Source organism: Colossoma macropomum, unplaced genomic scaffold (genome assembly GCF_904425465.1).
Source record: "Colossoma macropomum unplaced genomic scaffold, Colossoma_macropomum, whole genome shotgun sequence".
Classification (NCBI taxonomy): domain Eukaryota; kingdom Metazoa; phylum Chordata; class Actinopteri; order Characiformes; family Serrasalmidae; genus Colossoma; species Colossoma macropomum.
Window position 1 is genome coordinate 11,652,509 of NW_023494807.1, and position 14,099 is coordinate 11,666,607.

The following is a 14,099-nucleotide window of genomic DNA, read 5'->3' on the forward strand; positions in this document are numbered from 1 at the left end:
GATGGTGCCGTTGGGACCCTGAGGGATGGTGATTATGTCAGTGCCCAGCTCCCCCTCCCAGTTCCCCTGTGTGTACCGGACCGCCACAGCACGCCCACTGGTCCGGTAGGTGCTGGAGCTGGACATGTTAAAGAAAGAGTGAAAGAAGGTGGTCAGAGCGTCAAAACACAACGTTCCAAATAATTAATTGACTGTAAAAAGACAAAAATACAGATTTTACTACAAACTTAGTCGCACAAATGATGTATGATGAAATATTGTGCGTTCTGTGTGTTAAAAGTTCCAGCCTTACAATGTAATAATAAAAAAAATATTCATAGCATTTAAAATAAAGCTCACCAATATCAGATAAATAGGCAATAAATAAATAAATAAATATATAAATAAAATAAAAGCACTGAATAAGGAAGCAAAAAATCAAAATGTAATAAAAAAAAACAAAAAAAAACAACAACACAAAAACAGAACAATTCTATAAATGAACAAATAAAAGTGACAAAAATAAATAATAAAAATAAAATAATAATAAAAACACAGGTAAAACAAGGAATTAAAGGGCCAAAAAAAAAAACCCAAATATTAACATATGTGATATATATATATATATATATATATATATATATATATATATATATATATATATATATATACACACACACACACACACACACACACACATACACACACACACACACACACACACACACACACACACACACAGCTGATGACCACTATCACACATCACACTAGGTGGTGCTGTGTCTTGTAGTTTAATATATATTCACAGTTATACTGCTCAGTAAAGTATTTTCCTATCATATTGTAGTGTGATAAATGACCGTTTCACTGCAGTTCCAGCAGATGGCGCAGTTCTGCACTTTCCCACCCCAACAGCCGATGACTGGCCACTTGAGTGACTTTTGTTTTCAAAATTTGGTGAGAAATTACAATATAATAAAACATACCAATGTTCAGTAAATACAATAATTTACTATTAATAAATTGCAATTAACAGTTCTTCTGCAAAACAGTGTAGTTCATTAACAATGTTAGCATTAGCTAAAAATACTAGCAGCAGCTTGAAGCCTGAATGTCTGTACTTTAGTCCTTGTTTAAGATAACAGTGAGTCACACAGCATCAGAAGCCACATAATCAAGTCCATTAGAGATACTGAACTACATTTGGGGTCCGTCAGTTCTAATCAGTTGAGTCAGTCAGGAAAATCAATGAGCTAAAGATGAGAGTGAGCGATCAGGTGATCTTACAGTGCTCTGTTGAAGTAAGTTGTGACGTAGGGATGCGAAGCTGCAGCCACTGCGAAGTTGCTGCTTCCAGTGTCCACCAGGATGTTCAGCTGAAACACAAACACATCAGCGCCGTCAGGTTGATCAGTCACACTGTGGGCCGACCCAAAGCTCAAACACAGAGAAGCCCCGTAAATGGACATTAGGGCTGTAACGATTAATCAATTACACTTAACCTTTGATAAAAAATCTCAATTAAAATGTACCTTCTGAGTTCTGAGTTTGTACATGTCTGTTTTACAGTAAGGAGTAAGGAGGCTTAGAGCTGCCGCCACTGTTTTCCATTCCTAACAACTACCTGGAACCTGCTAGGACTTCGGCTCATGTTCACAGTCAGTGATGTATCTAGAAGGTGTTGCTATGTTGTCCCAGGTGGTTTCTAAGGTGTTGCTAGGCCGTTGCTCTGGTATCTAGGCTGTTGCAAAGGTGTTGTAATGTGCAATGCTATTCCCAGGTGGTTGCTAAGGTTTTGCAAGGCTGTTGCTGTGGTATCCAGGGGGTTGTTATGGTGTTGCTAGATCATTGCTATGGAATCGTATGTGGTTGCTAAGGTATTGCTTTGTTATCCCAGATGTTTGCTAAGATGTTTCTGGGGCATTGCTATGGAATCCCATGTGGTTGCTAAGGTGTTGCAATTTTAATCCCAGGTGGTTGCTACAATGTTTCTAGGCCACTGCTATCGAATCCCAGGTGGTTGCTATTAAGGTGTTTCCGGGCTGTTGCTATAATAGCCCAGGCGGTTGCTAAGGTGTTGCTAGGCCATTGCTAAGGAATCCCAGGTGGTTGCTATTAAGGTGTTGCTAGGCCATTGCTAAGGAATCCCAGGTGGTTGCTAAGGTATTGCTTTGTTATCCCAGGTGTTCGCCAAGATGTTTTTTAGGGCATTGCTATGACATCCCATGTGGTTGCTAAGGTGTTACCAGGCTGCCCAGGTGGTTGCTAAGGGTTGCAATGTTAATCCCAGGTGGTTGCTACAATGTTTCTAGACCATTGCTATAGAATCCCAGGTGGTTGCTAAGGCATTGCTTGGCCATTGCTATGGTATCCAGGGTTGTTAAGGTATTGCTAGGCAACTGCCAAGGTATTTTAGGTGGTTGCTAAGGTGTTGTTAGGCCATTGCCATGGTATCCAGGGTTGTTAAGGTATTACTAGGCAATTGCTATTGTATTCTAGGTGGTTGTTAAGGTGTTGCTAGGCTTTTTGTCTACGAGGGTCAGTGTTAGAGATCGTGGCAGTCAGAGTAGAAATTCCTCAATGTTTCCACCATTCATTTCCTTTGGGAAACAAGTCGTGTTTGGCTACAGAAAATCTGTACGTGCCATTAGTCCCATAAGCACAAGCATAATTCCCATATAGACCCTACAGTCCTGCAAAGATTGTGGTTCTAGCTTGAGACCTATGAAAAAGAAAAACAAGAAACAAAAACAAAACAAAACAAAAAAGAATAATAACACTAAGAACAGTAAGACAGTTTTGTCATACCACCTAAAAATAATATTCTTATTTTCTCCCAAAGATCTTTGAAATGCAAGACACTACTTTGTGCAGAAGGCAAGAAAAACCCCAGATTTTTTCAGGACTGCCTGTGAAATGCAGCACTGGTATTCTAAGGCCCAGTCCCATTTCTTCTTTTTACCCCTACCCCTTGCTTTCCAGTGTCACCCTAACCCCTTGTAACTCAGAGTTACAAGGGGTAGTGGTTGAAATCTTCCCTAAGAAATGGGACCCTCAACATTACTTCATTAACAGCTACTAGCGCTGCTCTGTAGGCGACCCTGCCAGTCTGCAGTGACAGCAGAGGAGTGTAAAGTTCAGCTCCTCACTGCTGGGCTTTAGTTACATTTAGGGCATCATACGCCTTCAAACAGGGGGTCAATTATTCATTATCACCCACCGCTAATTCTTCAGTGATATGAAGCTGAAGTCAGATATTCGCCAGCTTCTCGTTCGAATTTTCCCGTTCCACCTTAAATGGAGCAGCTGTTACATTCTGGCGCTTCAGGCGTCAGAACTGCTGCTACATTTAAGGTGGAACGGGAAAGTTAGCTACCGAGACATTAGCATACCATTAGCGATTTTTTATGCTTGTTATGGAGAAAAGGACCATAATACACTGAAACGACATTAAACTAAGATAATACAGTGGTTATCGTAATTTTTAACAGAGAAAATTCACATTTGTGGGTTTCTTTGGTCTCTTGTTCAGCCATCTTGCCGGTTTTTCTTTTTTTCTCACAACAGTTTCAAGTGTCTCTAAAAACCTCCATTTGGAGGGTCATGTATCCCTAACAATTCACCCTACCCCTCTATCTCAATAAGAATTGGGACACCCTACCCCTAGACGTGAACGCGCAAAACAGAGGGCTAAGGGCTGAGTGGTAGGGGCGAGGGGTGAAATGGGATTGGGCCTAAATATCTACTTTTCTTTTCTGCTTTAATAGTTACTAGTTACTAAAGATACTTATGATGTGCTCCGGAGAGCATCATTAATTATGATGCTTATCAAAGTACCGACAACATATAATCATCTCGCCCATCTCTAACAGCTTGTCTTTAATCTAAAAGAGAAAATGGAAAACAGCCGTAACTGATCCTCGATGAATGTGGTTTTGAAAACTGGTTCAAAACACTGCTTGACCTCTAAACACTTCCATCATCACACTGCTGTGAAGGTAGACGGTACTGCTGGCACGGCCCTTCATTCTCTCTCTCTCTGTCTCTCTCCCTCCCCCCTCTCTCTCTCTCTCTGTCCCTCTCTCTCTCTCTATACATATGCTCCTGTTTGGCAGGCGCGTGCTAGCGAGTGGTCGGAATAATGTTGTCGGAGTGCCGGTTCAACGAGGGGGAACTAATGAGATAACAGAGCAGTGCCATCTTGCCGAGTGGGCAGAGGGGCCATTATGGGCATTCCTCATCGTTAACTCCATCATAATAAACCCACCAATTGGGCTCCGCTACGGTGCACACTGCCTAACATCTCCCACTGTCCCATTTCAAATCAGTTAGGCTCGTCTCCACCAGCGCTCAGCCTAATGGCTTATTATCTGAATGAAACAATCGGAGGAGGAACACTGATTACATTCAAACAGTGCATTCTATCTGATTTAAAGGGGAATTCCAAAGACTTTTCAAAATTCCTGCATAATTAAATGGTTGAGATGTAAATAGAGTGGTTCAGAGTGGTTTGGTGTGAAACGCTCCATTCTAGAGAAACTTATCGAGTCAGAATTGTTCACAGTGGTGGTGATAGGAACCAGACATCCACCTTCAAAAGTTCTATATGGACAAAAGTATCGGGACACCGACACATCACACCTATAGGAGCTTTTATGAAACCCATTCTATATCCATAGGCACCAATATGGAGTTGGTCCCCCCTTTGCAGCTTTAACAGCTTCCACTCTTCTGGGAATCTTTTGGTCAGTGTCTGTGGGAATTTTTGCCCATTCATCCAGAAGAGCATGTGTGACGTCAGACACTGATGTTGGATGAGAGGGTCTGGCTCACAATCTCCATTCTAGTTCATCCCAAAGGTGTTGGATGTGGTTGAGGTCAGGGCTCTGTGGGGCCAGTCAAGTTCTTCCACACCAAACTCACCCAGCCTGACTTTAAGGAGCTGCTTTGTGCACAGGGGCTCAGTCATGCTGGAACAGGAAAGGTTCTTCCCCAAACTGTTCCACAAAGTTGGAAGTGTACAACTGTCCAGAATGTCTTGGTGCTGAAGCATTAAGGTTTCCCTTCACTGGAACTAAGGGTTCTAGACCAAGCCCTGAAAAACAGACCCATATCATCATCCCTCCTCCACCAAACTTTACAGCTGGCACAGTGCAGTCAGGCAGGTAACGTTCACCTAGCATTCACCAAACCCAGACTCGTCCATCAGGCTGACAGATAGAGAAGCTGATTCGTCACTCCACAGAATACGTTTCCACTGCTCCAAGTCCAAAGGTGGTGTGCTTTACTCCACTCTCAGGACAAAACAGTCCCTGAAAAAAACATTGTGGCCCCTGGTTCTAATCACCACCATGACTTTGTTTACATCTAAACCTCTGGATTTGGAAAAAATAATAAAAAAAAATATTGGTGGAATTCTCCTTTAAAATGAGGCAAAAGAGACTTGCCCTTATGCCTAGAATGTCTTTTCTCATTTTTTATGCAACCTTACAAAGTAATTGGGCTCTCAATCGATTTCTAATGGACTTCCATAGCAGGTTTAAGGTGGAATAATCCGACTACGCCAAAGGAAATTCTGTAAGAAAGTAGGAAGGTGGAATAATAGCTGGGTCAAATGGACCACCTTCTTTTATCTAGTGCTCTGCAGAAGGAAATGTTCCTTCAGTAAAGGACGGAGCGCCAACAAAGCACTTCCGTGTGTCTTAAGTTCTTGTTTGTTTGCTCGGCTGCTCCAGCTCTTGCCTGACCAGATCGGTCTGTTTTCTGAAACTCTGCCTGAGCGTCTCGGCCTGACACCTGATAACAGGACCCTGGGCAGCAGTGCCTCGTCCTGCGGCCTGTTAGTCCTTCGTTTAGGCTGGTGTTCCCTAATCTAGTCCTTGGAGACCCTCAGATGGTCTACATGTTTCCCAACTCCCAGCAGCTGTACTGTACTATTACACTATACTATACAAATATTCCCTAATGGTAAATAAATTTGATTATTAAAATATTAGAAAACGGAACCCTCACACTTCCTCTGAGGAACCAATGTTTGTTTTATTGTTTTTTTAACTCCAGTGGTACAAAACTTTCATCATAAGAGTGTAAAATTATGTTTTCATTTTTAAGACGATGTTTAAAGAGGCGATGTTTGCTCTAATGGTCCGCTCAGGGTTGCCAGATTGGTGTTTTAATGCAACCTGCTATGAAAATAATTTTTTATTGGTGATATTTTTTTAATTTCTTCGTAGTTTTAAGTTTTATTAAAAAGCAAAATAAGTACATATATTATAGTAATAATATAGTAATATTAATAAAAACAACAATAACCATTCAGTTATTAAAGTCAGTGAGCTAATTTCTAGGGATGCACCGATATGGGAATTCCGATACCATGAGTTCTATTTCATGCTAAAATGGTTCTCTGTATGGTCAAATAGTTCTTCACATTGATGGAGAATGTTTTGTACACTCCTAAAAAAAAGATGGTTCTTCAAGGGTTCTTTACTAAAGAAAATGGTTCAAAGAACCCTCTGGATAATTAACCCTTTTCTAAAAGGTTCTACCTAGAAGCATCTACATCACATTCTACATCAATCTAAAGAACCATTTCACACTTTCATCATGCTAAGGGTTCTTTGAGTGCTCATGGTTCTATATAGAGCCAATTTTTTTACTAAAGAACCCTTGGAAGAACCATCTTTTTTTAAATGTGTATGTGGTTCTATATAGAGCCTCTGTGAAAATGGTTCTTCCATTGTAAGAGCTTGTAATCATAACAGTAGCAGAACCCTTTTTGATGCTATATAGAGCCATTCACAACACGTTCTCCAGTAATCTGAAGAACCATTTCACCATGCAGAGAACCATTTAATCATGCAAATTGTTCTGTGTTCATAGTTCTATATAGAACCATTTCATTTACTAAAGAACCCTTGAAGAACCATCTCTTTAAGAGTGTACCATCACTCCCTCCTCATCCTTCCTCTGCCAGCATGGTGGGCTTAATCGGCCCTCGTCGAGGCGCTCGGCTAATTGGCAGCCACTCTGCCACCACAAGCACATCTGCTACCTGTTTGTAGCAATTAGCGGATGTGAGCCACTCCAGCCGGACCTCAACACGTTCCACAATTAGCCACTCGTTTAAATGCCCTGCGTCAATTAACACAAGTGCCGTTAATTATGAATCCATTGAGGATCCAGAATCAGGTTTCAAACACTAGGCTCTTCAGGGTCACTCAGCTCAGACACCCGGGACGAAACGAGAGGGCCGGGACGAGAGGGACGAGACTAGAGGGCCGGGACGAGAGGGCCGGGACGAGAGGATGAGCCTGGATAAGGATGATTTCATACCCACCGAACTTCACATCATTACACCGCAAAAGACGTTTTTTACTTGTTTTAAGTGATTTTATTAAGTAAAACTCTCACTATCGCTGCTGTTGGAAGAAAACCTCGCATCACCAAAATGGTAACTTTACAGGAGAAGGAAAAAACATACTTTACTTTTAATGTAAGTCAATCGAACCAGAATTTTTTCCAAGTCATTTTGGGCTGTTTATTTTGGTCAATTCATCATGAAACTTAAATACAATGTAAAGGACAACAGGCTTTTTTTAAATTATGTCAAAAACTGAAAAATAACAAAAATGTAGATGCAAGGTTTTGTTCCAGCAGCGATATACTGGCAGATAATTTAGGTTATTTTAAAAAATTATCTGCTTACCTATAAAGAGATCATTTTTCTTAAGGAAATCAGTCAAACAAGTAAACAAAATCTACAAGTTAAACTTAAAATATTCCTCCAACCATCTCAAAATGAGAAATGTAAGACATACAGGCCACATGTAACACGATTTCATCATTTTATTGCAGTACATAAGCCTAAAATAGGACATTCACATGACGTGTAGATCACAGGATCTCCAACCTCTCTGAGCGCTGAATGAGCTCATGGTCTCCGGGCGGAGGTGAAAGAATGACTTTGCTTTTTTTCTGCTGTTTTGAGGTGATGGGCACATAACCGTGATGTAACACCGAGTCAGTCTCATTTATTTAACTTTCCATCAAAAACAGCACTGCTAAAACCCCAGTCTCATCAAGGGAAACAATCTAGTTTCTCATTTTGAGACTGATGTAAGATTATTATGAGATTACTCAACTTATTTCTAGACATTTTAGTAACTCAGATTATCTCACTGTACTGGCAGATAAATATTGCTGGTTTCAAGCACATTTATTACACCAAGCAAAATTATCTGCCAGTACAGTGAGATCAATTTACTAAAAATCAGCTAAAGCCAGCAAAGAATTCTAGTGAGTTAAACCTCAATCTCACAATGAGAAACGTGAAATACTTTATACTAAATACTAAATTTAAGGTAAGTTCACTTTTTGCAGTGAGACTTTAAATACTAGTTACTGATTTTTCTGAGTGGGGCAATATGGCAATATTTATAATTATTGTGATTATTTAATTTAATAATAAGCTTTCCTGAACATGCTGTGTACAACACCAGTACTAGCAGACACTCACCAACTGCATGTTTCATTATAAAGAGAGCAAAATTTGTCCCAAATTAAAATCTAAATAAAAATATTAAAAATCATTGTGTTCAGTTTTAATAGCATTTTTTAAAGATGTAGCGCTGCTGATTCTTTTTTCTGTTCCAACTGATCAGATTCTAAAAACGTGTCTGAAAACGTAAAAAAGTCCTGAAGTATCGCAATATTATATTTCTGCCATATCGTCCAGCTCTATCTTCTATTTTTTATTAGAAGATAACCCACTAAAAAAAAAGAGGAGAAAGTCAAACGACAATACTTCACTACAATTTGGGCCATAAATGTGAAACCTCAGCCAAAACACGAAGGAAAAAACAATCGCAACAATAGTGCGAACACCTGCTAGAATCCCTGTAGTATTCTAGCAGTTTTTTAGTGATAAGCTAACAGTGAGTCGCTGAACACTATCTGATGAGGCTTCTATTTTAAATTTTCCGTCCTGCCTTAAATGGTGCAGCAGCTATATTCTGGCCCCTTTAGGCTTCACAATGTAACTGCTGCAGCATTTATGGTAAAACAGAGAATTCAAAAAAGCCAGTTCCAGATTAAATTCTGTAAGACATTCCTGGTTTTACTTGAAGCTTGTGAGAGACATTAGCATATATTTTACCTTGTATCATTTTCACAGTGGCCACGTTTGCATGCAGCCTAATAATCCGTTATTAATCCGACTAATAGCTCAATCGGAATAGAATATGTCTATGTAAACACCTCAGTCGGAATAGACTAGTCAGATTCAGGCCACTGAGAAAACAATTACTATCCGATTAAACGAGGTGGGTAATCCTGTAAATAATCCGTTAAATAGAAGAATAATATCCGTGTAAACGCCTGTATCTGATTACATTCCCAATCTGAAAGTTTAAGTACGTTCTGATCATGTTCGTCTTTAAATCTTTAAAAGACGGCAGTGGGACGGACGTCCAGCTTATGTGTCTCAGAACACGACGTCTTCCTCTCGGCCTTCTTTAATCAGGACAGAGTTAATAGAGTAATTAAAAACACAAGCACTGCTCACTGCTACTCATCTCACTCTGACTGGACTCACGTGATGCTGGTTGTCATGGTAACATCTACACTAAGTGGTTCTCTACGCATGTGCATCATTTTAGATCTGATTACTTGTAGAGTGCATGTAAACAGAGATTACAAAGATTGTTGAGTAGAGTGAGATGAAAACACCTCAGTCTTAATCTATAATTGGAATGTATTCAATCTGATTGGCAACAATCTTTGCATGTAAACACAGACAGTGACTCTTTCAGTAGTGAGAGCTTTCTACATTCTCTAACAATCCCTGATTAGACTGCTGCCCATATTCAGTCATTGACGTATATAGAACTTCCAGAAAGACCAAACTGACTGTTTTGGCATGAAACTGGTTTCAACCATTGGATTCAAAGCATGACTGGTTGATTCCTCTGTCATTTCTAATTATGCTGATAGTTAATCTAACGTGCCAGGACTTCTCTACAGCTCCTGAAGTCCTAACCAACAGGAGAGCTTGCATAGTTGTATCTACCTAGACACCACAGAGAAAACAATCCTGACCAATTTTCCACTGGATGCTTGACGAATTTAACCCTTTTGCTTCCACGTAACACTTAACAATGATGCAGTGTTGTAACATACGCAGAGTTTTCTATTAAATAAAAATGAACTAAAAATTAAAGCCAGTTTTTTTTTTTAGTTCCCAGAAATCATTAGCCTTTTTCTGATGACCTAGAAAGCCCTGAGGGTTCAGCTCTGCTTAGGGACGCGGGTGGGAAGGTGTTTTAGATTGGTGGTGATAAAATTTTAAGCAGTGTATATGAGATGTGACCCGATGACGTCACGCAAAATGATTTGCCTTTTCTCATTTTATTTTATTTTTTTGCTATTTACGACAAACTGGGCATGTCATACAGTGCTATAATGAGGCGAGAGAGGATAATATATAGATCTAACACATCAAAGCACTGACGCACATCATCTCTCTGCTCTCTGGACAAACTTTATGCAAATGAGCTGAGCGGCAACCAATCAGACTGTTGATGTGTACCGCAGTGAGAGATTATGTGACGCCCACAGACACGTAGGGAGATATAACACTGAAACGCACTCTGAGTGAGAGATAAACAGTTGAGAATAGCTTCATTATAATGTTTGATGACTTTTTAAAGTTTTAAAAAAGGCCTTAAAACTGGCCTGTAACTCTGCACAGACGTTCTGTCTTTGTATCTCAGCTTGTGTGTTTAAACTCCTTCTAAAACAAGCATACATGGCTCCACACCACACTCAAATGATTTAAAAGTTCAGAAAGTATTAATATTATTATTTTTAACAGTTGCAATCCTGAATTTGGGAATGCTGCAGCCCCCTCAGCCCCCAAGCTGGTACAGCCTATTCCTTTTTAGCAGTCTGCTGACCAGACCGGCCTACACTCACGGCACGATGGGTAGTTAATAAAAAGCGAAACGCTGTTCTGAAATATAACAGGATCGTTCTATTAACTAGTTATCGTCATTAGGCTTGCGTATGCACACGTGTCGTTGCTACGGCAACCAACGTGAACCAACCACAATCTGGTAGACACCAAAACTGCCCCCCATCAGATAAACAGCACTGAAAGCTTTCATCTTTGAGAGAGAGGAGATTAGACTTAGTTGTTGAGGCTTCCAGTTAAAATGTGTTTTCCTGACACTGCAGAATGAGTAACTTGTACTTAATGACTGTTGTGAAAGGAAATAAATAAATAAATTAAGGGTCTAATAGAAAGTGCTGGAAATATGCTTTAAATGTGCTCATTTAGCCACACAGTTTGAGCTTCAGGTTAAAATATTGGCTGATTTGGCTGTAAAGTGACCACAAGCAGAATCAGATATTAAAATTAATAATCAGTGCTTCACTACTATTTAGGAACCTGTGTTTATTTTTAAGCGTGTGCAGCAGCGAGACACAGTCAGAGACGCCGTTCCTGACGGTTCCTTTTTGGTGGTAATCCCAGTCAGCTGCTCAGCGAGCTGAGCTCCGGCCTGGGGCCCAGCATCATGTGAACTCATGTGAGCCGGAGCTTTCATACCCACCGCACACCGATCAAGGAAGTCTTAGTCTCCCTCCTGCTGCCTGAGGGGACTCGCAAAGCGGCTCGCGTCACATGCTGCCCTCAGACCCGCAGCCTTAAAGAGCCTCTGTACTACTTTTACTGTGCTTTAAATTTCCCATGAGCTCCACTTATAACGTCTGTGTGGGTTTACAGACTAAAACTGGTCATCATTTATTTCTACATGATCATTTTCAAGCCTCCCTTTCTCCCTCAGGATCAGACAGACTGCTTTTGTAACTGTGTCTTTAAATCTGATATATGCAAATGAGCTCTACAGCAGTTTAGCCCCATCCATTCAGCATGACTAGGCGGAGCTAAACTGCTCTAAGCTGAACAGGTGACATCACAAAAACTTGATTCAAAATGGAAGACGTATGGAGCACAGACTGAATGTTAACATACTACATCACACTCCTTTATTTCCCAAAAAAGGGAAAAAAATTGACGAAAATTTGATTTTCCATGATATGAGCCCTTTAATATGCCCATACACAGGTCTGGGATCAGGCTGCTCAGCTGTTTTACTCATCAGCTGTCAGTGTGTGTTTTAAATGTTGCTTCCAAAAAAAAATAATTAACTGTGAAGTTTAATTTGAGAAAAATAATTGTTTTTAAATTTATATTCTGTTTTATGCACTTCAATCATAGTAACCTGGACCTCACAGTTAAAGGGAACGCTCACTGAAAGAAATCTAATTCACAAAACTGTCCACTCACCCCAAATTCATTCACTCAGGCAAGACAAGTTTGCTTCTTTAGTGTTCACACTGGAGCTATGAGGCTATGTTGCTTTGTAGTTCCTGCAATCAAACTTCAAAACACCAAACGTGGCTGATCAGCTACGTTTGAGTTATGTGAGCAACTGTGTAACCATGATTTTTGGGTGAACTGTCCCTTCAATTAAAATGTGTGTCATTTAAAATGCACAATTTCAGGTTTGTAAGACATTCATTTAGCAGCCAAGAGGAAGCAGGAGGGAACTATCATTATTAATGCTTACTTAAAGGAGAACACCACCGATTTTTCAAAATTTCTGCATACTTCAGCTGTTGAGATGTAACAGTCACAGTGGTCTGGTGTGAAATGGTTCAGATTCACATTTTATTTTCTATCCAAAACCACCAGTGAACCTAAATGTGTCTTCTGAGTTTAATATGAAATGTTGGTGATGAAAAAATCGTGGGAAAAAATTCAATAATAAATTTTCTTTGGGGACTATTTCGCCTCACAGCGTCCTGCATGTATCCCTGCACCATGAATGGATTTTTAGGCCAAAATTCTCTCAAAACTATCGCAAAACAGTGTCTCAGACATCAGACATCAGTGTATTAATAACCATTTCATGTAATAACTTTCTGTGAGGGAGCTTTTAAAGGTGGACGTCTGGTTCCTATCACCACCACTGTGAACAATTCTGACTCTGTAAGTTTTTCTAGAACAGAGCATTTCACACCAAATCCCTCACTACATAGCTTAACCATTTAATTATGCACAAATGTTGAAAAAGAAAGGAATTCCTTTACAAATATCGTGAGATATCGCGATATAATCAGAAAATATCGCGATGTTGAATGTTATCATTATCGCCCAGCCGATGTAAAGTAACCTAACGTTAAAGTTAAGTGCTCAAAAGTGACATACCTTCTGCCCTGGCGTCCCGATGACCATCTCCATGTAATACCCTCTACCAGAGTCTCCTCTCAGGTTGTTGACCATGTCTAAGAAGTTGACAGATCCGGATGGATCAGACGCCAAAGACAGGCCGCTCCCGGACGCCGTCTGGTTCCGTTGTAAAGCACCGAGCTGCAGCTGCAGCGCAGAGGAGCTAAAGCCCCCCAGAGAGAAGCTCTTCAGGCGGATTGTGTAAACGCAGCGCCCCGTCCAGAAGCACAGCGCAAGCAGCAGTACCCTGACCAGCAGCATCTCGTCCAGCTTCTCTTCCACAAGTCCGTCTGGGAGGAGATATCAGTCTCGGGCTGAAAGGCGAAGTTTTGAGGTTGTCCACTCGTCCATCTTCACTCAGACGCTGATTAATGAACTATCAGGCGACCATCAGACGAAGAGTCCAGCTCCAAACTACAGAGTTCCTCAACTTCAGAGCTGAGAACTTCCTGGACCAGGGAAAAAACCCTTCTGACGGATGTGACGCTCAGCAAACATTCCAGCAGCAGCAGCTCTGAGAGCAAACAGCCAACAGGAGGATGATTAACTTATCAAGAGCAGCAGGCCTCGCCCTCTCTCTCCACACACTTCACACTGTTTACCCAGCAGATGACCATACAAACAGAGTCGAGCTCTGGAACAATGTTTAAAGGTTAGTGCATTATTATATTTATTACATATTAAAGTTAAAGGGGCAGTCCACTGCTTCCCCAAAATTTTTGCATAATTAAGTGGTTAATATGTAAAAAGAGTCACTCAGAGTGGTTTGTTGTTAAACGCTCCATTCTAGAGAAACTTACAAACTCAGAATTGTTCACAGTGGTGG

The 14,099-nt window shown here is 40.5% G+C and overlaps 1 protein-coding gene across 1 annotated transcript in view; it reads right to left on the reverse strand.

Moving 5' to 3' along the window:
- bace2 (beta-secretase 2) overlaps positions 1 to 13,806 on the reverse strand; it is a 29,596-nt gene extending 15,790 nt beyond the window's left edge. The window contains 3 exon segments of the mRNA XM_036555897.1: positions 1 to 118; positions 1,267 to 1,355; positions 13,253 to 13,806. Of these exon segments, the coding sequence (XP_036411790.1) occupies positions 1 to 118; positions 1,267 to 1,355; positions 13,253 to 13,534 (489 nt within the window). The 5' untranslated portion in view covers positions 13,535 to 13,806.
- Between the last annotated feature and the right edge of the window lie 293 nt (positions 13,807 to 14,099).